This window comes from Setaria italica, chromosome VI (assembly GCF_000263155.2).
Source record: "Setaria italica strain Yugu1 chromosome VI, Setaria_italica_v2.0, whole genome shotgun sequence".
Classification (NCBI taxonomy): domain Eukaryota; kingdom Viridiplantae; phylum Streptophyta; class Magnoliopsida; order Poales; family Poaceae; genus Setaria; species Setaria italica.
In genome coordinates, this window is record NC_028455.1 from 31208680 (window position 1) to 31233107 (window position 24428).

Sequence of the window (24428 nt, forward strand, 5' to 3'; positions counted from 1 at the left end):
AAAAGCCCCTCGGAAAAAAAGCAGATGCGAGGCCCACGGTTTCCGCGGTCACCGCGCGCGCGGCCACCCGCGGCGCACCTCGTCCCCGCGCATGCCATGCCAAAGCTTTATAATTCCGAGCCTGGGGCGCCGTCCGGTGCGGTGCGTTCCCCCCCCCAAAATTCCAAAGCTCCCCGACTACACCTCGCGATCGCAGGAACACGCGTCACACTCCCTCTGCCACTCACTCACTCGCGACTCGATCGGGGACCTAGTCACGCCGCAGGCGTCAGATTATCGGTCGCTCCGGGCGTGCGCGACTCGTATAAATCGTACGTTCAGGGATGGCCGTGGCGTTCCCGGCGCACATCATGGCGCTGAGCAAGGTGCAGCGGCTGTACGACGCCTGCGACGTCGTGTTCTCGTCGCCGGCGGCCGCGCCCACGCTCGGCGAGATCAGGTGGCTGCAGCAAATCCTCGGTGAGCCCCCCCGTGACGCCTCCGCTTATCTTGCTTTGTGTTCGTCGTGTTCGCCGCCGAAGAGGGACTGACGGCAACTCACGGTGCTGGGTTTTATTAGATGGCGTGGAGGCAGCGGACGTCGGGATCGACGACGGGGAGAAGCCGTCATCGACGTCCCCGCCGTCGTCGGACGACGAGCTGAGCCCCAAGAGCGGCCGGCTCCTGCCGGCGCGGGCGTTCACGCGGATCACCTACGTGCACATACACCAGTGCGACGATTTCTCGGTACGCGAATCAGCGGGCAGCCGCTGGCGGTTTAGGCCGGCCGAGCTGCTGTTTGGTTGCGTGCTGACCTGATCATGGCGTGCGCTGGTTTTCTTCTGGCAGATGGGCGTGTTCTGCTTCCCGGCGGGCGCGACGCTGCCGCTGCACGACCACCCGGAGATGGTGGTCCTGAGCAAGCTCCTCTACGGGTCCGTGCGCGTGCGCTCCTACGACTGGGTCGCCGCGCCGCCGCGCTCCGCCGCAAGAAAATGTGGCCTGGCGAGGGTGGTGGCGGCGGACGAGGTGCGGCGCGCGCCGGGCGAGGCGTCGGTGCTGTTCCCGCGGAGCGGCGGTAACCTGCACGCGTTCACGGCCATGACGCCGTGCGCCATCCTCGACGTGCTCACGCCGCCCTACTCGGAGGAGCACGGCCGGCCGTCGACCTACTTCACCGACGTCCCGATCTCGTCCCTCCCAGGTGCGCTTTGCTTGCATGGAAAATTCAGCTCTCACGCGGTCGCGAACGCAAAGCATCGGCCAATCAATCGACCATTGGCAACTTCTTACCACGCAGGTAGCCCTCTTACTGCTATTCTCTGACACGGTGCGCGGCCTTTGGGATGTTCTTGTTCAGGTTTTGCGTTCTTGGAGGAGACGGATCTGCCGGAGGATTTCAGCGTCGCTGGGGCGCCGTATCTTGGGCCCGAGCTGACGGTCGATATGGATGATGACGATGACGACTACGACGACTACGAAGAATAGTCTAGATCTACAGATGCTAGCAATAGATAGTTGCGTACGCACGCTCTCTGTACAGGCTAGTTACAAGTTCTTCGCCCCCTGTGTGTATACTAGGAGAGTTTTCAGAGTTAAAGTTTCACTGCAAGTTCATAATATAACTCAGAAGTTTTACATGCTAACGAGTAACAAGTAACAACCGTGTGAATTAAGGGACGTGCTATTACTCAACCTACTGAAAACCTTACCTGAGCTTGTGAAGTAAAATTTCCATCCTGCAAAAGTTCATGGACGAAGCCAAGCAAAGCCTAGCTAGGCCAAGACTATAAACAGAACGTGTAGCCGTCTGATCGATCTTACAGTGTGCGAAGATTCCAAAAGGGGAACTGATAACATGTCTTTCCGATCCGATGGTGAGAGGTGTCATCGTCTACACATATCTTTCCGCTGCGTTCCATGCTTGCTTTGCAGCTTAATAACCGCTAGCACGCACCGTGCTGCTGGGAAAGAAACGCGGAAATGTGTGCCGCAGTGCGCTGGCGGACTAATGGATGAATTGCAGTTCTTCTTTCACACGTTACAGGGCACGTTTCCATTCGCCTGCTGGTTAAACAGCTTGGTGCGTCCGTGCGTGGAATAATAGGTCCCTTCACTCCTGCGGACAGGATTCTCGCCGTTTATGTAGAATAAACACAAGGGAGGAAAGCGATTGTGCTCACAGCGTTATACTCCCTACGTTACAAATTATAAGTTATTCTAACTTTTTCAGGGTCAAAATATCTTAAGTTTGATCAAATTTATACAATAAAGCACTAACATTCATGATATCAAATAAGTACCATTAGTTTGTATATCTATTCGGTGCCATAAATATTTGCAATCCTCTCTATAATTTTGATCAAATATAAAATTGTTTGACTTTCCGAGAAAGTTAAAATAACTTATAATTTGGAATGGAGGGACTACCGTGGCCTGCTTGATTTGCAGTGGACTGCATCGTGTTCATTCAGACACTTAGTAGGTTGCAATTAACGATGTAGTAATAGACAACAGTGTCTGTTCACTATTAGACAGTTGCTATATGCTCCATCCACACATCGATAATACGACCACATTAACAACAATAGTAACCGTTCTGATTTTAGTAACCGCTAAATTGTGCGTGCTAATAAACTTTGCTGTCAAGCATCAAAATTTTCCGGAATTGAGAAAAGGCAACAGCAAGTGGCCACTAGAATACTTGTTAGACCATTCTCAAAGATTCATGAACAATAAATGAGCTGCCATGTAAACAATTTTAATGATATGGCATATTATTTATAAGGTGAGAGAAGAAAATGATTTCATGAGGACGAAACCATGTGTACACTGTTTATAAGATCTTCGTGTCTTGCATGTAGCCTTGGAAATAAAAAAAAATAAAACTATACATTGTGTGAGTTATTTCATCTATAAATTAAATAAATTCTTTATACTCTTAGAAATATAAATATGAAACTTTGCATTGAGAATAGTCTTATAAGGAAATTGCATTGAGAATAGTCTTATAAGGAAAGTGCGCACTACAAGTACAAGCACCGTGCCCGATACGGGCTCCATCACGATCCCAAGCAACCAAACAAAACGGTGGTGCCGCGACCGCGATCCTGCGAACGCACCGCCGTCAGAAAACAGCACGGCAGGTTTTATCTCCCTTGTCCAGCTCGTGCGCCAGGGTTGTTACGGAGGCTGGACGGCGAAAAAAGGAAAGCCCCTCGGAAAAGGCCGCGAGGCCCGCCCATGGTTTCCGCGGCTCCGGCTGAATCCCTAAAGGAATGCGCGGCCACCACCGGGCGCGACGCACCTTGTACGCGCGCGTATCCGCGCGGCGGCGTGCGGTGCGGCCTCCGAATTCCAAAGCCGGATACCTCACAGGGAAAGGAATTCACGCTCGCTCCCCGCGGGACTTCGTCTCGCCCGTCGGCGTCGCGCCACACCGGTCACATCCGTGCGTGCGCGGGTGAAACGACGACTTGGTATTATGGTATAGCGTGTGCGTTCCGGGCTTCGCGAGATGGCCGTCAGGTTCCCGGCGCACACCGACGGGCGATTGTGTCCACTGTCCTAGCGGCTCAATACTATTTTTAGTGGCTAGCGGGAATTGAACATGATCAGAAATTCAGATGCTGATAAAACAGCGTGCTTTTTGAGATGTCTTGGGGGACATCTGCAGCTCCGCATCTCATTCGTTCACTTCGGGATTTACATATTGTACCCATCATTTCCACGTGGGTGTAGAATTATATGTGGATTTTGGGATTGCATGTACAGCTCCACATCTCATTCACTTCAGAATTTACATATTGTGCCCTTCATTTCCATGTGGGTTCAGAATTATATGTATCCTGTCTCCCCATAGCCCATAGGCCATAGGTCTACTCCAAGAGAAACTCTGCTGGGTCCACTGCATGCAAAGATATTTTAGCGAGGCCAAGAAAAGCCCATGTGAAGCTGAACGAGGTGCGTTATAACACATATTGTACCCAGCAGAGTTTCAGTGAAGCCGAGAGAGGCCCAGTCAAGCCCAACAAAAGATAAAAACTGGTGATGCTTGGATACCTGGTGGTTCACGTTTCTTGCATGCAAGACGGTTTCAGGCTTTCAGCTACAGTTATTTTTTTTGAAAGACCAGCTACAATTATTTTCCTTTCATCATATGCATGCTGCCTCTTTTGCAGAGAGAATGAAAGCATTACCGTCTACCTTTTGAGTGTGTAGCGGCTAGGAAAATGTGGAATTGCTTAGCTGAGGTAACTGCTATGCAAGCTGTGCAGTTAACTTTGAGCCAGTAGCGAAAATCTGGTCATGTAGCAAGAAATATGTAGGTTTTAACATGTTCAGTTCGGCAGCTCTACGGGTTTTGTGGAAACTACGAAATAATTATGCTTTCAGAATGGTGTGTGGAGGAGTCTGCAGCTGCAGCGGCGTCAAGTGGCTCAAATGTTCAGAACTGGTTGTTGTTCTGCCCGAGCCGCTCCCCTCCCTAGACCAGTTCAGCAAGTGGTTTTCCACTTTTGAAGCAGCAAGCTCAATACCAGAGATGATCGAGATGGGTGGTCCCTGGTCATGTAAGATTTGACTTTGGGCAACTTGGTGGAGTGGCCCCAAACTGGAATAGCAGTTCATCTACCAGGCTGGTGAATGGATGAAGTTGGGAGAGGCAAGTATTGAACCACTCTTGGCAAGATAGCCAATGGAGATCATCAATGTTCTTCCTGGAGACTTTTCTTTTGTTATATGCTGACTGGTATCCTACGACACCAATGATAGTCTGGGCAGGCATGTCATTGCTATTCAGATCTGGTGTGAGCTCCGAGTAAAAATGAGCCATGTAATGAACTCAAAACAGTCGTCCAGTTGTAATACAAATGGATTGTGGTGTTTTTCCTCTGGAACTCTAAAAAAGGTTATATTCCTTTTATCATACTGGCAAGATGCCCGTGCGTTGCTACGGCGAAACGACGTTGCTTAGCGCGTGATGTTTTTATCGTGTCGTGTAGCGCACCATATTTTTTATCGTGTTGTCGTGAAGCCAGTGCAATTGGTAATGTTATCAATTTATACTTAGTTACGTAGAATCATATAAAAAAACTAAAGAATGCAATCTATGAACCATGTTGGGACACAGATGCTAGCTATGGACGGATGGGCTAAAAAAAATCAAACAGAAACTATTTGTCCTTTTCTTCCGTCACTTACCTCATCCAAACCAAAATGCATCAAGGGGAGAGATCGAGAGGCCTCGAGCGAGAGGGCGTGCGCTGAGCAGCCGCCTCTTGCGCAGCGCTCCGCCGGTGAACGCTCCCGCCCCTGTGCTCCACCAACTTCGTCGCAAACGGATCGAGACCGGCGCCATACCCGTGGGGAGGGAGTCAACACGCACGCAAGGAGAAGCCAGCGCCCGGCGTCGTAACGTTCCTGCTTGTTCGCAATGCCAGCGCCGGCTCCTCCTCCCCGCGTTCCACCTCCTCGCCCTCCTTCGTGTCGCTGAGATCCACGCGCGCGACGGCCTCTGAGTACTCCCTGCTCACCGTCTCCGACCCGGAGACCAAGGCCGAGCCCGCCGCCACTTCGCTCGTCCTCCCTCCGACCCCCACCTCCTCTCCTCCCTCTTTCTCTCCCCTCCCTCTCCTTCTCCGCCGGATCCGGCCGGCCCCTACTCCCTCTCCCACGACTCCTCCTCCCTCTCCCCCGGCCGAGGCGGGCGGTGGGCACAGGTCGGGCGGCACGGCCGAGGCGGCTCGGGCGGGGTGGCACGGTCGTGGCGGCCAGGGCAGCGCGGGAGCCCTCTGACATGTCAGAGGGACCCACTTGTCAGGACGGGTGAAATTTTTTTGGCAGAAACCTTACTTGCTTTAATATTAGGTAGAGATAGAGATATATACCTGAGTAAAGAGACCCGATTATCTATTTCAACATGTGAAAAAATGGTAGGTGGACTAACCTGAAAACTCCGGCAAATGCCTCTCGTGGGCCATGGGCACGATTTTTTACCCCAAAACATCTCTACCTTTTCTTTGGCCCGATTCGACATTTTGCTTAGGTCTAATGATATACATTCTACAAAAGTTATATTATGACTGCAATAGGGGCATATGTGTGACTGCACATTCCACACTTAAACATCCAGATAAAAAGATGGTTTAAAAATTGAAGTGTGCATTTTCTTGAGATGCTGCACATGTTGGTTTGGTAGTTATGAGTATCACTTGTGAGATGATATTGTATACATATGGAGGTTCGCAGTAGGGGCAGATATTTATCAATTTCCTAATGTGCTTGCTAAATGCTAATGATTTTCCTTCTTTTCTTTCACTTTATATTTTTTGCAACTAAATTGGTATTATTTTAATGAGCATCTTATTTAATTTCAACCTTGTCAATTTCTTAGAGCTCAAGGTGGATGAAAATAATTATGGTACAGGTTAACTTTTTTTCTTGAATATAACTTTAATGTGCGATGCTAAACCGTTGGTCACTGAATTTAAAATTTTTATTTATTATTTTAAAATACTTTATCGTCACACATATATCTTTGATATGAATATAAAATTATCGTGTACTACGATTTTGAAAACATGTGTCTTAAAATGTCACATTCCCGGAAGAATAATTACAACCGGAGGTGCTAGCGACCTGAGAAGGACGCTCGTGGACGATACGTACGACAAGGCTTTCAATGGAACAAAACCCTTTTCCAGACAAGCTAAATTGTGTGTCGGCAACAACCACGCGACACGCACAGCCGCTACAGTCCTTTTTTCCCCTTCAATTCAACCTTAAACAATCGTACTGCTATAGTATTACAATTTACAAGCTGCTGTCTTCTTTTTTTCTCCACACAAAATTCAGAGTAATGACCGTCACCAGCACTAGTACTGCCCATTGTACTGGGACTAATAAATGTTGATTCTTCATGCCATGCATAAATTGACAGCATTTTGGACCCTACGTGAGGCGTACTGCTCCAAACTGAGACAGACTCCGTAGGTAAACTATCTCAAAAGAAACAAAAAGAAAGACCCTGTAAATTGACCTAACATTACTAGTATCTAAGAAAAAAGTAAATTGACCTGAAATGAATATGAATATGTGATGCCAGAGAGAAGAATGACTGAATGAGGACTCACACTCAGTAAATTTGACATGCACATTACTAGTACCTAAGAAAAGGTAAATTGACCTGGGATGATTGTGAATATGTCATATGTGATGCCCAGAGAGGAGATTGACTGGAATGGGAGTGTTTTTGACCGGAGAAATCACCTTCATAATCCACTCAATCAATCAATGAGCATTAGCAGCAGCTGGTCAATGTCTGAGAGGCGTCGCCGGCCCACGCACGGCCCAGTGCTTCCTGCCTTCTCTATCTAGCTCTCGTTCCTCTCCTCGTCGTCTTCCTTCCTCGGCCTCCTCCAATCAATCCTGCTGCCACGCACCAAGCCTCGCCTCCTTTCAGTTTCCATTCGGGTTCCCCTTTTCTACTAGATACTAGACTACTACCCTCCTCTCGTCTCCTCTCCTCTCTTCTGTGCCCTATCCTATTGCAGCCGCCACCCGCTGCCGCCGCGCTTCGTGTAACGGGCTCGGCTTCTTGCTCACTTCCGCCGTCCCGCGAGGCGCGCCGACCGGCCAGGAGGCCAACGGGGAACAGACGGATGCAAGTATTTCCTACCAGCTACCGGTGATCTCGAGGATCACAGTCCATCAAGGATAAGGTGTTTTTTTCTTATCTCCCTGCTCCTTCCTTGTTAGATTTCCCTACGAAACATGCTGCTCATGGTAGATCCGCGACTGCTCCTCTAGGATTCGGTCAATCTCTGTTCTTTTTATTACTACCCGCAAAAACAAAATCGATATGCTTTTTAGGAACGACGGCTAGATTGAGTAGCAGCTACTGGATTGGGTCCCTTCAGTTTATTATCTCTGCTTGTTCGAGGAGTAATTCTTCAGTCCCACAACGGCCTCTCCCGTTTCTACTCTATTTTTTCGCGCAGGATATCGTGGTGGCGTTCCCCTTCATATGCATGTGTCCCTTTATGATTCACCCTTGTTATAAATCGCCTTGCCTGATGTTAAGAGGCAGTAGTACTGTTGGGGGTACGAGGGGATGCCTCAATAACTGAAGAAAACTCATGTGCTGTCTTTTTTTTTTTTTTTGTTTCAACAGGATATGTGTAACCTTCATGGTTGACTTAGTTTGGCTGCCGTGCCTCTGCTTTCTCCAAGTGCAGGGGGTGCAAGATCACGGCCATGGAACCTCATAAGCTTCGCTTTGTTAGATGCCCCAGATGCAACATGCTTCTTGTTGAATACCCCTCCATTCCAGTTTACAAATGTGGTGGCTGTGACACTGTTCTCAGAGGTATATATCATCCTCTATCTCCCGTTACCTCATCCTGGAAATTCTATGGTTTCAAGAGCAATTTGATCACTATCAATTGCATCATGCAGCGAAAAATCGAGCTGTGCCTCAAACACAAGCTGGCTCGGGATCAGATCAACACAACAGCTTTCCAAGTAGCCTGCAGGGATCCCCTCAGAGTAGCAAATCAATTTTCTCTGATGAACAGAAAGCTGTCTCCTCTGTTGATCAGCCTCGTGAAGCCACGGCAGATGGAAGCATATCCTCCACTATCAACAATGTCGACTCCTGCAAGGGTGCAATTCAAAAAAGAGCAATGTCCGCTGCAGACATTGTAACCCGTGATGAGCATCTGAATGAGGAAGCAGGCTCCCTAAATGATGGGAACATCCAAAACTCAGAAGAGGATATGGTCAAAGAGATACATGACAAAGACAGTGGAGCTGGCACTAGCTCAAATTTGACTGAAAAACTTGGAAACCTTGACACAAATGAAAATCCAAATGGTGGCGAAGTTGATGGTTTTGCCACTAGTGATGCAAGCACACTGAATGGGAAAACTGAGGTTGTTAACAGGGAGGAGAGGTTGCGATCATATGAAGGCATGCATGTTGAATCTCATGAAGCCCTGATTGAAGAGTTGGAGAGGTCACTTTCGTTTAGTAGTGATGATGAATACTTTTCAGATGAAGCAGAAAACATTGGGCTTAGTGACGCTCTATGTAATCAGATGGGTAGCCGCAGATTTATGCTAGGGGTCAAAGCTAATGATGCCTCACGGAGTGATCCGCATAGTCGATTGATTGAGGAACTAGAGATGTCTTTCAGCGATGCAGAAGAGCCAATGGAGGAGCATGCTGTTGTTGTAGAGAGAGTTCATGGGATTGTGCATGATGCTCATCCACAGAACCTGGGTGCTGAAAGTGCATATCCATGTGAAGAAAGCCTCTCATCATTTGACAATAGACATCTCAAATACGAACAAAATTCTCATCAAGAAATTAGGCTAATAGGTAACGCCGACAAACTAAAGGAAGAGTACAATACTGAAGAAAACAGTACCGCCAAAGATGCAGCAGAGGACGTTGTAGATAGTTCTCATGAGAGTGGCAAGGATTGGCAATCCATTGACTTGGAAATTGCAGATCCATGTGAAGTGGGCGTCCCTTTACTCGGTGACAAAAATATCAAAGATGATGGTAATTATGCAATGGAAAAGTGCCATACTGAAGATGACAGTACTACCAACCGTGTTAATGTTGTAGATAGTTCTCATGAGAGTGGCACGGATTGGCAATTCATTGACGTGGAAATCGCAGATCCATGTGAAGTGGGCATCCCTTTACTCGGTGACAACAATATCAAAGATGATGGCAATTATGCAATGGAAGAGTGCCGTACTGAAGATGACAGTACTACCAACCGTGTTAACGGGAATGCTCATATTGTGGTTGAAGATGACATTGTAGAGGTATCTCATGAAAATGGTAGGGATCAGCAGTTCACGGACGCTGAAAGTGCTCATCCCTTTGAAGGGAGCGTCTCTTCGGTTGATGATGGGAATGAAAAGTTGAATCAAAGTTTTCAACGAGATGATCTGATTGCAGATGTCACTGAAAAAATGGAAGAGGGTTGTATGGAAGATGACAACGTGAACAGCTATGTTCATGATATTGAGAATCTGCTGTTTTCAAATGAGGACATTTCAGATAGACCTTGTGGTAATGAAGGGTTAATGGCTGATTGTCGCGCTGGAGAAAATGAAGAGAGCCATATGGACGATGATAATATGCCTAACACTGTTGATGCAGATGAGAATGTTGCAGTTGCAGATGACCACATTGCAGAGAGAGCTGATAATGATGAAGCCCCTCTTCATTCAGGTGATATGGCTAACGCTGATGGTAAGGATTGGCAGTCCCTGGAAGCTGAAGGTACACATCTAGGTGAAGAAGTCCTCTCTTCACTTAACACCGGACATATCAAATCTGAACAAGGTCTTCAACAAAATGAGTTAATATATGATGGCACTAAAGAGAAGGAAGAGGCTGATATGGATGACGGCAATGCAAGTGCAACTGTTGCCAGTTTTTCAAGCTTGTCGTACAAGAGGACACAACACAAAGTACCTAGCTTTAATAAGAACAAAGAAGAGATATCCTATGGATATAAAGCTAGTCAACTTCGTCAGGGACTCTCTCTTGATTCTGAAGACTTCAAGTCAATACAAAACTTTATTGAGTCGCAAGTTGATGGTACCTCAAGTTCTCGTTCAAGTGGGTCTCCCAGTCAAGGGGTTTTGGGCCCCAGAACGTCAAACAAATTCAATAATATTGTTAGACACGAGCGCCTCAAAAAGATGGATGAACTAAGAGATCAGCTAAGTAGGCTTTCTAGCCAGAGAGTCTCAGAGAAAAGTTTTCAGAAGAGAGACCCAGAGTACCAGCAACAATCCAACAGCTGTGATGTTGAGCAGCTTCTCCAAAGCGTTGATGGTGATTCCATTCCAAGCTCCTGTGCTCTAGAATCCTATTATGGTCATGGAAGGCCGCCACCAAGGTACCAACCATCCAATCCTTTCTCACCAGCCCATGCATACACACACTGCCATTTTGGACATGCCCAAACACGCATACCTCACAACTACGACCCGTGGGAGTTCAATTCATATTATCAATCCTCATATGCTGAAAGCACAATTCTTGACTACGAGTCGCTTAGATCAAGCTACAAGGAGCAGAAACGAGTGGTGAGAAAGCATATTTTGCGACCTCTGTCAGGTGCTTCCCCATACACTATCTGCAACAGCTGTTTCAATTTGGTTCAAATGCCATCAGATATCTACATATCAAAGTCCAAGATTGGCAAAATGCAGTGTGGCAAGTGCTCCAAGGTCTTTGCACTATCATTTCCTTCAGTGCATCAGGCAGATGCAAAGATCAGCATGGACGTGCCTCAACAGTCATACAACCCTGTTGATAGCACAATCCCAACAAATGAGTATATTACTTCTTATTATGCTGAGTGCCTAACAGGGGGTCCTGTTAGTACCAGTGAAGATTATGGAGCCTCGTACACAAGAAGCTTGCCTACTCAAGCTGGATCTAGTAGCCTTGCTGCCACACAAAGTGGTAAGAAGGTTTCTGACTCGGCACTTCATCGACTCATGGGGTATGATTCAGCAAGCCAGTTGTTACGTCACAGCAGAGTGTTTGATGATGGCTATGAGAGCTTTGAGTCAATGGTACCAGTTTCTAGCAGAGTATCCAGAAGAAAGAACAACTGAGGTCTTGCTCTGAGGTTTGTAGCCTCTGGTCCCTTGCAATTAGGATAGCATGGCCAAACATTTCTGGAGTATGTTTCGGCCGTACAAGTCTTTTCTTGTGATTATGAAGACAAGTAGACACCTTGCCTGCAAATAGTTTCAGAAGCTTTCCAGAGAACATAAAGTTATTTGAAGTATTTTAGCCTTTCACATTCTTTAGTTGTGGTGTACAGACATTACTTATTCTTTCTGTAAATTTGCCCATATTTCATATCATTCATTAAGATATATCACCTACTTTTTGAAATAAGACTGGGAAATGACAATTCTAGATATTAGCTAGATTTACACTAATATGGTTCTTCCTACTGATGCTTGCTTCTTTACTGCAAACCTGTCTTCTTTGTATCAGAAATTATACCATTGCTTTCTAAAACCGACGGTGGCATGCCATTATGCCAACTGATCAAAGACAGGTAGCGCATTGTTGTTTCTGCTGGCGCACACGAATATCGCAGGTACTCCGTACATGTGTGGACATGAAGTGGACTGTCCAACCAACAAATTTTGTAGGTGCATGTGCCTTGTCTGGAAAGACATGCACGATTTGTCTGTCTAATGATCGCAGCAGACAAAGTTGCTGTTGGATCTGATTGGGAGTCACAGGGTGGCATTGCAACAGGCTAATACAGCCATTCCTGATGGTGTTGTGCCAGTGTCAGGGAAAGCTAGTTCATGTAATGATGCCAATGTGGCCAACAACTCTAACTATTCTATTTACAGGAAAAGGTTTATGCTTCGTGTGCACCATGTGTAGTCTTCTAAAGAAAAAGTGAAAAAACGTATGAAGATGTTTCTTTCCAGTTTGTCCAATGAGTGGATCTGTAAAAGATGGGAAAAAAAAAAGAAATGAAGGGGCATATACAGCTGGAAGCATCGGGCCACCTGCAAGGCTTGCACAGAAATACAGTTGCAGTACCAACAACCTTAAAAGATTTAGCTTGCTCAGAAGTTTTTTTTTTTGAGGTAGTAAGAAAATTCACAGCTTCAGTTTCAGTATGCCGCGGGTGTACGTGGCTCACATACATACTTTTTTTTGGAAGATCGGGTCACCTACATACATGTCCGCATTGCGATGCGCCGATGCCCACGACCGGAAAGTCGATGCTCCTGGCCCAGGATTCAAATAGCTCGTACGCCCAGAAGCCGAAGCTTGGCCCAGGACGGTGCGAGGCGATCATTCGACAAAAACGGCCTAAGCGGGAAAAGAGTACTGGGAAAAGGGAAAGAAAAAGAAAGGGCTTTATGGCCGAGAAGAGGGATCGGTCCAGGGCCTGGGATTTTTACAATTAATTGAACTATTCAAATTTGATCTAGGTTTTACAAGGCTCTAGGGTTAGAAGCACACAAGGCTCTAGATTTTTCGTACAGGGGTTTAAATAAAAAAATTGTATTACGCCTAACCTAATTAAATAAACATATTTGCTTGAATTTTGCTTAAAAATCCAAATTTTAGATTAAAGCTAGAATTAGGGTGTTACAATATTTCTCCACCTGAGAGACACTTAGGTTAATCTCCCTTTTGCCTTGTCTCAGGTAGCTAGGAAAGACTCGGAAAAAAGAAAACTTGTGCCGAGCCCTGCTAGCTACTGTTATTCCTATAAATTTTTAGGCATGGAGCTCCTATATGTCAAAGTTATCTTTGGATTATACTAGCACTTACCCCGCTTTGGTTTAGACGGCATTTTAATTAATAGATATATCTTTTTGTTAGTGGCCAATACTATTTAACCACTCTGAGGAAAATTACTAAACCTTGGAATACTCCGTGGTGATATGCTACAATTGTGTTCGATGCACTTACAGATATAATCTTAGTGTGTAAAAACACCAATGTGACATTGTCTAGCGCCTCACTCCACATCCAACACTAGCAAGTCATCCTGATGAGCCCTAAGTTACTATGACCGCTCGGACAAAAAAACCATTCTACAACACTTCTCTTCTTCCTCATCTCCAACGCCTCCTGCTATCAGATCAGATGTCATTGCCCACGCTCTCGCTCACCCCTCATTCTTGATCCCCTGCCATTGATCTTACCCGCCGCTCCTTTTCCACCTGTAGTGGCACCACCTCATCCCACTGCATGTCCTGCCATTGCTCGGGCCTTCCCTTTAAGTCTACTATCACCAACCGAAACCCTAGGCTCCAAACTCCAAAACCCTAACCCAAAAGCTCATTAAAGATGGAAAAGATGGCTTGAGGAGGAAGAAAAAACAATTCAGATGTTTAGCTTTCCCAAAATTGCAGGATATGGTATACCTTTTCCTTGTTTTTCTTATCCTTAGTAGGCCACTATCAGCAAAATACTATGGTCCAACCTTGCGACAGCCCACCGTCCTCTGATTATCCCCTTCATTGCTCAGTCATTAGGGAAAGAAAAAGGTCCATTTTACTCCCCTCACCTATTTAATTTGTCCACTTAACCTCCTAAGAAAAATTTAGGTTCACTTTACGCCCCCAAACTATTTCATTTGGTCCAATCTACCCCCTAATTAGATTTCTCTTTTTTGTTTCTCTACGCACAAATTAAATTTTAATTTTAGATTTTGTCAGTTGACTTATAACATGATGCTATATGTTAGAAAAATATATTAGAATTTTTCATGATTACTTTTCATACAGTTTTGTATATCTAAGATCAATTTCATATTAAATATTTCTAACCTATGAAAATAAGCATGAAAAAATTTTAGTATAATTTTCTAACATAATGCATCATGTTTTGTATATGCTTACAAAATTTGAACTCAAAATTCAACTCAGACACGAAGAAACAAAAAGAGAAATCTAATTAGGGGGTAGATTGGACCAAATGAAATAGTTCAGGGGAGTAAAGTGAGCCAAAACTTTGTTCAGAGGGTTAAGCGGATAAAGTAAATAGATGAGGTGAGTAAAATGGACTTTTTACGGCAAACAGCACTTCGGGGTTCGGGGTGGTCTAGGCGTAACTCTTTCCCCCATACTCAAATAATGCAGCTTGGTTATTCTTACATTCCATGTTTGTTTGCTTGGCCTATACATATTTTGATCCAATTGAACAAATATTTTATTCCTCTTCTCAATCAGGCTAGATAGACAAATCTTTCTTTTGCCTCACCAGTTTGCATGGAGTGTTTTAGGTATATACTCCCTCCGTTTCATAGGTCGTTTTGGTATTTCTATATACGTAGTTTTTGCTATGCACCTATGTATACGCTATGTCTAGATACATAGCAAAAGCTATGAATCTAGAAAATCTAAAATGACTTGCAATTCGGAACGGTGGGGAGTAATTTTTTATTTCACTTAACAATTTGTTGTTGCACTCATAATTTTTTGTTCCACTTTGTAACATGTTCTTTTTGGAACACTTTTAGCAAGAACAGTTTTATCTATAATATTTTCCTCGCAAATCTAGAATGTATGTTCCATATTCATAAAAATCTTCTTGAGAAAATGTCATCCAAATATATTCAGCTAGTCTTATTTTGAAGATCTTGTTTTATGAAACACAACCTTGTAATCAAAATTTAATTTGGATATTTGATTTGTGAAACACTCAATCCATCCTAAATATAGCTAGTTTTATCATTTAAATTTATCCTAATATATAGCTAGTTTGAGTTCGTAGGGTTCTCCTCCTATATGTGTATCCGCATACCGCCATGCAGGTTTAATTTATTGCATGTAAATATATTTGGTCGATATTTGCATGCAAATAAATTTGGACCTTTAATCGTGTATGTAGTGCATGTAAATGTATTTGGTCAATATGCTACTCAAAGAAGCAAAGAAACACCAGAGAAGAAAAACAACTGGAAAAATGCTGATAAAAGAGTTCTGGAAGAGAAACTCCAAAGACCAACCTACAATTGACAAAATGAAAAGACAAAGAGAAACTATCCTTCTTGCACTAGGGGGCTTATGAGTCCTTTTGTCGTCGTCGTTCGGTTGGCCTGCACCTGTTGGACATTTTCTTTGATTAGGAAAGCCACTTGTGCCACATGTTTAAACTCTTGCTAAAATATTCTTCTGTTTTGCTCCTTCCATCAGAATGAAATTAATAGGTTGTAAATGAGCATCTGTATTTTTGTCAACCTTCATCCGCACTTTTTCCACCACCAATAGATTTATTCTATGGAATTGATGGGATGTAGCTGCTGTAGGTTGAACCGATCAGTTAGCTGTGTCCACACTGAACAAGTGAAGGGGCAATTTTTACACAAGTGAGCAGGCATAGAGCAGCCAAAGATGCTTGAATACTCTCTCTCTCCTATCCGAGCATCGCTTTTCACTCCGATGCTCGTCAAAAAATTCTAGCACCGATGCCAGTACTTTCCCCGGTGCAGTTCTCCAAATGAATAGAATGTGCAGTTTTTTACAACAACAAGAATCATGACTGCTGACTTTATTTACACATCATTGGTGGTAGAAGAGTTGATTGGTCCAAGCTCTTGTTTAGGGGTGTTTGGTTAAAGGGGCTAAACTTTAACCCTATCACATCGGATATTTAGATACTAATTAGAAATATTAAACATAATCTAATTACAAAAACTAATTACACAGATGGAGACTAATTCGTGAGATGAATCTATTAAGCTTAGTTCATGATTTGACAACGTAGTGCTACAGTAACCATTTGCTAATGATGGATTAATTAGGTTTAATAGATTCGTCTCGCGAATTAGTCCAGGGATCTGCAATTAGTTTTATAATTAGCTCATGTTTAGGGGGTGTTAGCAACTTTTAGCAACAAATTTGCCAAACACCCTGGCTAAACTTTGCTAAACTATGGTTGCTAAATTTTAGCCCTTTAACAACTTTTTGGTTGCTAAACCTTGCTAAACTTAGGGTTGGACACCCTTTGCCCCTCATTATTGCTTGCCTGGTGCGCACCATTCTCCCCCCCCCTGTCACACCCATGACCATCGCCGCCGCCGCCACCGTCGCACCCACCCATCCGCACGTCCTCCGCGCCGGGCGCCGTCGGCCGCTCCCCTTTCTCCACGCCGGTCACCCCGCTCCCCTTCCTCTGCATCGGGCACCGGCGGCCCCTCCCCTTCCTTCGCGCCTGGCGTCGGCGGCCCCTCCCCTTCCATCGCGTCGGGCGCCGGTGGACCTCCGCGCCGGTCGTCGGCGGCGTCGGGCGCCGGTGGCCTGCGCCAGCAGCCCCTCCCCTTCCTTCGCGCGGATGACAACAAGGACCGGCTGATGTCCTGCGCCGTCGCTAAGTAGGCCTCCTCGCCCGCGTGGCCTCCCGACGCCGGCGCCATCCCTACCACCGGCTAACTGTGTGCACCGGATCTGGCCGTTGGCAGCGCTGGCGGCGGCGGCGACCTGATCCGCTTCGTGGCTGGCGATTTGGAATGGAGGACGGCGGAGCAATATGGACGCAGCTGCGATTTGGACAGAGGCCGGTGGAGGAGCAACGACCGACGTTGACCTAGGGCTGGAGGAGAGCAGGGAAGCAGAGTCGCTGCTGTCGCAAGAGGAGAGGAGCGGTGCGGGGTGAGGAGGAAGAAGAGGTGTGGGGTGAGGTGAAGAGGTAAGGGGTGAGGAGAGGGAGGGGTAGCAATGATTAGGGGCAAACAGGTCATTGTTCAACACAATAAATGCTATTTAGCTCATGGAACCAAACAGGGAGGGCTAAAGTTTAGCAACTTTTAGCCCCTAAGTTTAGCAAAGGTATCCAAACAGACCCTTAGTCATCCTAATTAGCATCCGAACATCCGATGTGATAGGGCTAAACTTTAGCACTGGTATCCAACCAGCCCCCTAATTTGGTGACAGGCCCCACAACGCTTTAGGACTGCACGCTGTGACACAAAATGAATTGGAGCCTTGCCAGAACGTGTCAGTGAAATGACATTTGAAACCCCGACTACACTGCTGATGCTCTTATTGTGCATTGTTGCATAATTTGCAGTTTGGATCATGGGGCCAACCTCTTCTCAAAGTTGTTCCTGTGAGAATTTTCCTGGGAGGAGTAGGATCCGACCAAAAAACTGAACTTTGGTTTCACATGAGCTTTGCAAATCGGTAATATTTCATCCTTTGACTCGTCCCATAAATTGAACTTGATATGCATTCTTGGATGGCTACAGATGCTTCAAAGTCATGACGCCGTGGCTTTAAAGAGCAAAATGTCACCGAATCTCATTTAAAATTAAAAAAACTGAATAACATTTAATGCTTCGTGGAGTATTCCTCATCCGATGTCCATCTCCAAACTATGTCCAAACTAGGTCGTCTTTTGAGATTCGTTTAGTTCCATGACTCCGTACCTCGGCGATTTCCTCCGAAATGGAGACATTTTTGTTAAGCTCTTGACTTGTCTTGGCGGGGCATATCTATATTGTTTTGCAGGATTTTCTGAATCGTGGTGTCTTTCCTTCTAGCTTTAGATTGTACCCCATCTGTTCCAAATTGTAGGTTTTTTATTTTTATAGATATATAGTTTTTATTATATATTTAGACATAGTATATATATATATAAATATAAGTGTATAGAAAAACTATAAATATAGGGAATGTCAAAACCACCTACATATTTTTTTACGGAGGTTGTAACAATCATTGAGGCATTGAACTCTTTATTTGTCACAAGGTACATACGTCAAGGTCAGTCCACGTTTTCTCCGGCTGCTTTCACTGGAACCAGTACAGGTGAAGAGCCCCGGCGCTTGTCGTTCAAGATGAGGACTCCCAGCCCCAAAGTTTTTAGGCCTGTCAGCAACTCGCCATAAACACTTAACAGTGACTGCCAGTCTGCCACAAAAACGTTCCTGGTTTCTCCCACATCAGCAAAGAAAACTTTGACCCCTCATCCGATCAATTGTTCAATTTCAGAAATTTTCACCACTGTTTAAAACAGGAGCATACCTACCGCGCCCAGCGCAATAGCACTACAGCAACCACAAGGCAACATCCGAGCTCCGTAGTACTCATCATGCAAGGAAGGCGCAGTCAGATGCTCCTTATTACACTGATGATAATCGCCGTGCTCGTTTCGGCATGGCCAGCAGCTGCAACACCCCCGAGCTCCTGCCAGCGCCGGTGCGGCGACCTGGACATCCCTTACCCGTTCGGCATCGGCCGCGGCTGCTACCTCTACACGGGCGAAGGCGACACGACCTTCGGCCTCACCTGCAAACTCACCGCCGACGGCACCTACAAGGCCTTCTGCTATGACGTCCAGGTCATCGGCATCTCCCTGCGCCGCGGCCAGGCGCGCATCCGCAGCGACATCCGGTCCTGGTGCTACAACCGCACGTCCATGTCCATGGACAAGAACAACGTCTGGTGGAGCGACTTCACCGACTCGCAGTTCCGGCTCTCCGACGAGGACAACCGGTTCACCGTCATCGGCTGCAACTCGCTGGCCTACGTGAAGTCCGCCAACACCGGGTCCAAGTACATGACCGGGTGCATGGCGACGTGCCCCGCCGCCGGCCGGCTGGAGAACGGGTCGTGCTCCGGCATGGGCTGCTGCCAGGCGGCCATCCCCAGGGGGATCAACACGTACGAGGTGCAGTTCGACGACAGGTTCACCACGTCCAGGACCAGGGGGTTCGGCCGCTGCAGCTACGCCGTGCTGGTGGAGGCGGCGGCGTTTGACTTCCGGACAACGTACGTCACCGCCGACGACTTCATGGAGTCCACCGGCGGGAAGGCGCCGCTGGTGCTCGACTGGGTGGTGGGGAAGGGGACGTGCAGGGAAGCGGAACGGAACGCGACGGCGTACATGTGCGTCAGCGGCAACAGCGAGTGCGTCGATTCCAGGAACGGCCCGGGCTATCTCTGCAACTGCTCTAGAGGGTACGACGGCAATCCCTACGTCCCTGACGGCTGCCAAGGTCTGTTCTTCAATTTCTTGGAGATTATGATGCTAGATTTTAATTTGTTTATGCATAACCTGTGATCCGAGTTCTGTTGCTAGATTTAGCTGCAGAAATTGAACGACTTGGTTGGCCTTTGGTTTGCAGACGTTAACGAGTGCGATGACACAAGATTCAAGTACCCCTGCTCCGTTCCTGGAACCTGTGTCAACACTGCTGGAGGATACCTCTGTTCTTGCCCTGACAAGACCACGGGCAACGCTTACAACGGCACATGCGACGCCAAGAAATCTCAACTTGGAGTGCGCATGGCACTTGGTACTTCATCCCTCCATTGCCTGAATTCAATTGCTTATTTCATTTCCTCAACTGCATCTGATCATGTGACACCTTGCTGCAGGTATTAGCATTGGCGTAGTTGTACTAGTTGTTGCCACGTCCTGTGCCTACATGATCCACCAGAAGAGGAGCCTCGCCGCTGTGAAACAGAGGTACTTCAGGCAGCACGGGGGTCTCTTGCTGTTCGAGGAAATGAAGTCCAAGCAAGGTCTGTCCTTCACATTATTCACCAAGGAAGAGCTCGAAGAGGCGACCGGCAAATTCGATGAGCGGAATGTGCTTGGCAAAGGAGGGAATGGCACCGTCTACAAGGGAGTTCTGAAAGACAAAAGATTAGTTGCGATAAAGAAGTGCAAGTTAATCAACGAGAGACAGGAGAAAGAGTTTGGGAAGGAGATGCTCATCCTGTCCCAGGTCAACCACAGGAACGTTGTGAGGCTATACGGCTGCTGCCTTGAGGTGGAAGTCCCTATGCTCGTCTACGAGTTCATCCCAAACGGCACGCTGTACCAGCTTATCCATGGCCGGCCCCATGGGTCTCGCATTTCCTTCACGACACGCCTGAAGATCGCACATGAGACCGCCGAAACCCTCGCGTACCTGCATTCCTGGGCTTCACCCCCAATCATCCACGGCGATGTGAAATCACCCAACATACTAATCGGTGAGGATTACACCGCGAAAGTTGCAGATTTTGGAGCTTCAGCATTGGCTCCGACAGATGAGGCACAATTTGTCACATTTGTCCAAGGGACCTATGGTTACCTCGACCCAGAGTACATGCAGACCAGCAAATTGACGAGTAAGAGTGATGTATACAGCTTCGGTGTTGTTCTGCTAGAGTTGCTTACATGCAGGAAGGCGATGAACCTTCAGGCACTCGAGGAGGAGAAGAACCTGTCATCACATTTCCTCCTAGCCGAGAGCGAGAACAGGCTTGATGAGATACTGGACGAGCAGATAAAAGGTGAACAGAGTGTCGAGCTGATCGAGCAGGTGGCGGAGCTGGCGAAGGAGTGTCTCGAGATGGCTAGTGACAAGAGGCCCTCGATGCGGGAAGTTGCAGAAGAGCTTGACAGAGTCAGGAAAATGTTGCAGCACCCTTGGGGTCAACAGACTTGTGACGAGGAGCGAAAGGCCTTGCTTATTGGGTCACCAAGCACGTGCCCTAAAGTAGAACTCAGTAATGGATACGTTAGCCTCAGTGATTCAGCGTACTTGGGAGTTCAATCCCCACGATGAAGCCATTTTTGTTTGTTTGAGTTATTATGTTTGTGGCACTGTTGATGTATTTCGATATTTGTGCTTGGGAGGAACCTCGGGTTCCTCCAACCGTAACTAATATCAGCCGAAGGGCAGTATAGTAATTGTTCCTCTGCTAATTAACTCATCGTTCAGTTTACCGAGACCCCATCGAAAAAGTTATACCGATCGAATACCGAATTCACGGGAAAAATTCAGAATCCGGAAAAAAATCCGGAAAAATATGGCGAAATCGGAATCGAAATCGGAGGGTTTTCCCGATAGTTCCCAACCACTTTCATTCCTAAGGGCAGTCCCAATGGGACATTGATGATAGTTTCTATCCCTCTTAATTATCATGCCAACTAAGCAATTTGCTGATGTGGCAGTAGATTTATTATGGAGAGAGAGAAACCATTTCTTAGAGAGGAAATCAAGTCCTCACGCGCACCAATGAGCCAAGAAACCAGCGAATCTGCATTGGGGAGACCCAAGTAGTTTCTTCTTACTTATTGCCGGATCCTTTGCGCTTGCACCACTGCTACCCATCACTCGAGCTCCTTTACATGATGCACAGAGGATCTGGTACTAGAAGGGAGAATGATTGGTTGGATTTTTGTTTAGACTCTAGATAAAAAAGTTGCATTGTGAAGGATGATTTCTTGATACAATATCCTAGACTATGGAAACTAGGTTGGTTTCTCCCATTGGAACTGCCCTAATCTTCCTCATAGCTTGCCGAGGACCACGCCGACATCCGCCTGCGCAGGGAGTCGCCGGTGGGCCATCCGCAAACCGCAAACGACGCCCATCAGCCACCCGCAACGACAAGCCGGCGCCGAACAGCAGCACGTCAACACCACGGAGCAGGGGCTCGTGATTCATGACCATGGTGTGGCGTCCGTGGCCTAGGGTTCGCCTGCAAGGCTTCTTCCACCTAGGGGCTTACCAGCACGAAGTAGCCCTTCGATGCCGTGGAACCCTTAACTAATCCAAACAAGCTATGACAAGTAAATGAAGGAAACTATGAACATAACATGCGTATACATTATTCACTGACGTTATACAATTGACATCAAAATGGCGCATGATCTAAAAATAAACACCGGCAGCGATGATGATGGGCCGGCGGGAGCCACCATACCGAGAGAGATAGGCGGGTCTCGCCTGCGGCGGCGAGGGCGATGCGGCGGCGGGAGCTCGTCACTGAGATATGCGGGACAGGGACGAGCCTAGGTGCTGGCATTTGGGCTCATCGGACATATGGACCGACACGCTAAACAAAAAGACTAATATACCCTTTATGTAATTTCTGAAAATATTTCCTGGCCCAAAAATTATAGGTACCGGTCCACATTTTAGGTTTCTTGTAATAGGTTCTTTTCACTTTTTAACCATTGGATCTAGATCTAAGGACGGCTCCTAAAATTCACAAGCACCGTAAAATTTGTCTTACATGTATATTAGAATATGACCAGCGGATTTTTGTCCAATTCCATTTATGCAGCATTTGTTTCTAGAAAATAAACTCTTCACTTGGTTGTTCTTTACGTGCCTTCGCGGGTGAGGTTGCAGGTGAGGCCGAAGGTGATGTCGCCCTAGCCCGTGTAGTGGTACTGGTAGCAGCCGAGGGCGATGCCGAACGGGTACCGGTGCTGCGGCCGCCGCGGCTGGCCATGCCGAGACCAGCACGGCGATCAGTGCGCCGACAAGCATCTGCGTCCTGCGCCTTGCACGTAGGCCTCTGCAGCCTGTGTTCAGATCAAACACTGAAAATATCTGACTATTGGTGAGCGGCAGCGGCGGTCGCCATTGTTTCCCAAATAAGTAAGGTAGAAGAGTCAGCATTGTTTTTTATCCTGTTTGATTCAGGGCTAAACTTTAAAAAATTAACCCCTACTGATCCAAATAGTACGGTTAAAGGTGGGATAAAAATTAGGTAAGCCCCCAACTAAATTTTAGTTTATTAGCCCTCCAAACCCAGCTAATGGGGGCTAATTTTAGACATAAATAGTAAAAGACGAAAAATACCCTCCCACTAAAATCTTACAATTTTTCTCCTACACCATCTAAGGATAGAATGGACTTTTTACCAATAAATGGGCTAAAAATTAGCTCTTGTTCCAAATAGGCTAAGCTAAATTTAGCCAACTAAAATTTTAGATGTCTAAACTTAGTTTTAGTCCGTCCAAACAGGCATTTAATCAGCTTAAAACTAAACGCGTCCAGTTTACTTAGCACGCGATGCCATGATTAGACATGCCGACGCAGACAGGTTCAAGGAAGAAATTTCAGGGTTCGAAAAAGGATTCTCGGTGCTGCAGGGTCAGCTGGGAGATCGATCAACCACCAGAGAATATCTGGTTCCCATTGGCACATTGACAGAGTGCCGTGCAAGCAGCTTAAAAGTGACTTCCACAAGAAGATATATAGCTTCCTATGGGTTTATCGGTCGGTTTTTATACTAACAAGTTCCTGGTTTTACTACTTGTCAAATCCGTTTTACAATGTACGCAGAAAAACAATGTAACAAAATGCTATAAAGATTCAGCTATGTCACTTATAACCCGGTATCGGCTACAGAATGAAGCTGTACCTCCATCGGCATCGACTAAAAACTGTACGCATGTTTTGGGTCCATTCTACACAAAGCTTGTTGTGCTAGCTACTTCTGCACGAGTGCAGTGTTCACATTTCGAGATGTTTTTTTGCTGTTTGCGCCGCCACAGCATAAATATGCTGACATTCATCTGTCACACTCAACACAAACCGGTGTGGAGGGAAGGGCGGATTGGCATCATATATGGTTAGTGCAATATGACGTATGAAATTCGCTACGTCCCGTTCATTGGTGAATGGTGATGTAAGGGTTGGAGAAGTAGCTTGATCCACCAGCATTTCTCATGTGAAAGGTTTGCCAGAGACCAGCGGAAAGGAAGAGAAGAACAACGTGCCTCCTTAAAAATCGATGGCTGCGTGAGTTGGTCCACACGAGTATTTTCAACGGCGCACCAGGTCGCTGGAGTATGTGCTCATGGCTTTCTTCACCAGCAAACCTCTCGTGTATGCTGGTCCACCGAAAGTGACCCCGTTTATAGATTTTGTCATTAGGCATTATAATTGAGAATATTGATTTAATTATAACTTCAACAGACAAAGTAGGTTCAAAACTCAAAAGTAGTGGTTTTACATAGGGGTGCAAATTGCCGAATTGGTACACTATGTCTCCACCGACCCTCGACCCTCTTTAGTTCAATTCTTTAGGTAAAAAGAGGATCCATGGCGCACCAATTTGCACACCTAGTTGTGCTTCTGAAATCACTTGTTTACATGCAAGAATGGCACCGAACTTCAC

General features: G+C 46.5%; 3 protein-coding genes across 4 annotated transcripts; all 3 read left to right on the top strand.

Annotated features, from left to right (window-relative positions):
* Window positions 1–171: 171 nt before the first annotated feature.
* On the top strand, window positions 172–1601 carry LOC101758980 (plant cysteine oxidase 1). Its single transcript, XM_004973677.2, has 4 exons — window positions 172–459; window positions 560–726; window positions 829–1183; window positions 1340–1601. The coding sequence occupies exons 1-4, from the start codon at window positions 324–326 to the stop codon at window positions 1465–1467; spliced, it is 786 nt and encodes a 261-aa protein (XP_004973734.1). The 5' UTR covers window positions 172–323; the 3' UTR covers window positions 1468–1601.
* A 5762-nt stretch (window positions 1602–7363) lies between these two features.
* LOC101759379 lies at window positions 7364–11954 on the top strand. Of its 2 annotated transcripts, none has more exons than XM_004973678.3 (3): window positions 7364–7700; window positions 8153–8347; window positions 8437–11954. In XM_004973678.3, exons 2-3 carry the CDS (start codon window positions 8236–8238, stop codon window positions 11631–11633), a joined length of 3309 nt encoding a protein of 1102 aa, XP_004973735.1. In that variant the 5' UTR covers window positions 7364–7700; window positions 8153–8235; the 3' UTR covers window positions 11634–11954. The 2 variants fall into 2 exon arrangements, with proteins under 2 accessions (XP_004973735.1, XP_004973736.1); XM_004973679.3 differs by having other exon boundaries at window positions 8217–8347.
* Window positions 11955–18517: 6563 nt separating this feature from the next.
* On the top strand, window positions 18518–21217 carry LOC101760052 (wall-associated receptor kinase 2). Its single transcript, XM_004973680.4, has 3 exons — window positions 18518–19510; window positions 19640–19810; window positions 19893–21217. The coding sequence occupies exons 1-3, from the start codon at window positions 18604–18606 to the stop codon at window positions 21071–21073; spliced, it is 2259 nt and encodes a 752-aa protein (XP_004973737.1). The 5' UTR covers window positions 18518–18603; the 3' UTR covers window positions 21074–21217.
* The last annotated feature ends 3211 nt before the right edge of the window (window positions 21218–24428 follow it).

Coding starts and splice junctions, on each gene's coding strand:
- LOC101758980 (XM_004973677.2), top strand. CDS start 324: ATGGCCGTGGCGTTCCCGGCGCACATCATGGCGCTGAGCAAGGTGCAG. Junction 460..559: donor GTGGCTGCAGCAAATCCTCG/GTGAGCCCCCCC, acceptor GGGTTTTATTAG/ATGGCGTGGAGGCAGCGGAC. Junction 727..828: donor ACCAGTGCGACGATTTCTCG/GTACGCGAATCA, acceptor TTCTTCTGGCAG/ATGGGCGTGTTCTGCTTCCC.
- LOC101759379 (XM_004973678.3), top strand. CDS start 8,236: ATGGAACCTCATAAGCTTCGCTTTGTTAGATGCCCCAGATGCAACATG. Junction 8,348..8,436: donor CTGTGACACTGTTCTCAGAG/GTATATATCATC, acceptor TGCATCATGCAG/CGAAAAATCGAGCTGTGCCT.
- LOC101760052 (XM_004973680.4), top strand. CDS start 18,604: ATGCAAGGAAGGCGCAGTCAGATGCTCCTTATTACACTGATGATAATC. Junction 19,511..19,639: donor CGTCCCTGACGGCTGCCAAG/GTCTGTTCTTCA, acceptor TTTGGTTTGCAG/ACGTTAACGAGTGCGATGAC. Junction 19,811..19,892: donor TGGAGTGCGCATGGCACTTG/GTACTTCATCCC, acceptor ACCTTGCTGCAG/GTATTAGCATTGGCGTAGTT.